Source organism: Nestor notabilis, unplaced genomic scaffold (genome assembly GCF_000696875.1).
Source record: "Nestor notabilis isolate BGI_N333 unplaced genomic scaffold, ASM69687v1 scaffold7628, whole genome shotgun sequence".
Taxonomy (NCBI): domain Eukaryota; kingdom Metazoa; phylum Chordata; class Aves; order Psittaciformes; family Psittacidae; genus Nestor; species Nestor notabilis.
Window position 1 is genome coordinate 45,508 of NW_009941651.1, and position 623 is coordinate 46,130.

General features: G+C 55.9%; 1 protein-coding gene across 1 annotated transcript in view; it reads left to right on the plus strand.

Annotated features, from left to right (window-relative positions):
* Positions 1-345, plus strand: part of PCBP3 (poly(rC) binding protein 3) — a 37,100-nt gene extending 36,755 nt beyond the window's left edge. Inside the window, exon 14 of the mRNA XM_010021001.1 lies at positions 309-345. Coding sequence (XP_010019303.1) covers positions 309-345 — 37 coding nt within the window. The remainder of the gene's footprint in view (positions 1-308) is intronic.
* The last annotated feature ends 278 nt before the right edge of the window (positions 346-623 follow it).

Here is a 623-nt window from a genome sequence, read left to right on the forward strand (position 1 = left end):
GCTGGGACAGCCGCCTGTCCTCAGTGGGAGGGATGCTGGTACGAGTGAAGCCGTGTGCTGGGATGTCCCCTGCCAGCACTGCTGGTGGGTTACACCTCTATTGCAGGCAGCAGTGAGGAGAAGGGAAAGGCTTTATGCTCCCCGCCTCCATGGGGACCCCCAATGCACTCAACCCCCCCAGTCTGAGCGGGGTAGAAGCAAGAGGAGCAGCACTGCCCCACAGGGTCTTCGTTTTCTTTTCTGCCTCCGGTATTAAGCGCCTGTTTTTGTCTCCCCCCCACCCCTCTCTCTGCCCCTGTCTATTCTAGGCTGACGTCTGAGGTCACTGGAATGGGCGCACTCTAATTTCCACCCACCATCCTCCACTCCGCACCACCCGACCCTCTCCAGCCACTAGCACCCAGCCTGTACTGCCTGTACATTTACCCCTTTGCCTCCACACGTGCTCTTTTCTTTACTAACGACTCTAACCAGACGTACAAATACACATATGCACACAACGGGAACGTTTCTTTACGAGCTCCTTACTGTGCTCCCGAGGCTGCTCCCAAACTCTTTGGTTATGGTCCTTGTTTGCAGCGTACGGTGTTATTGCTTCATCTGCTTTTATTTTGGGGGGGGGG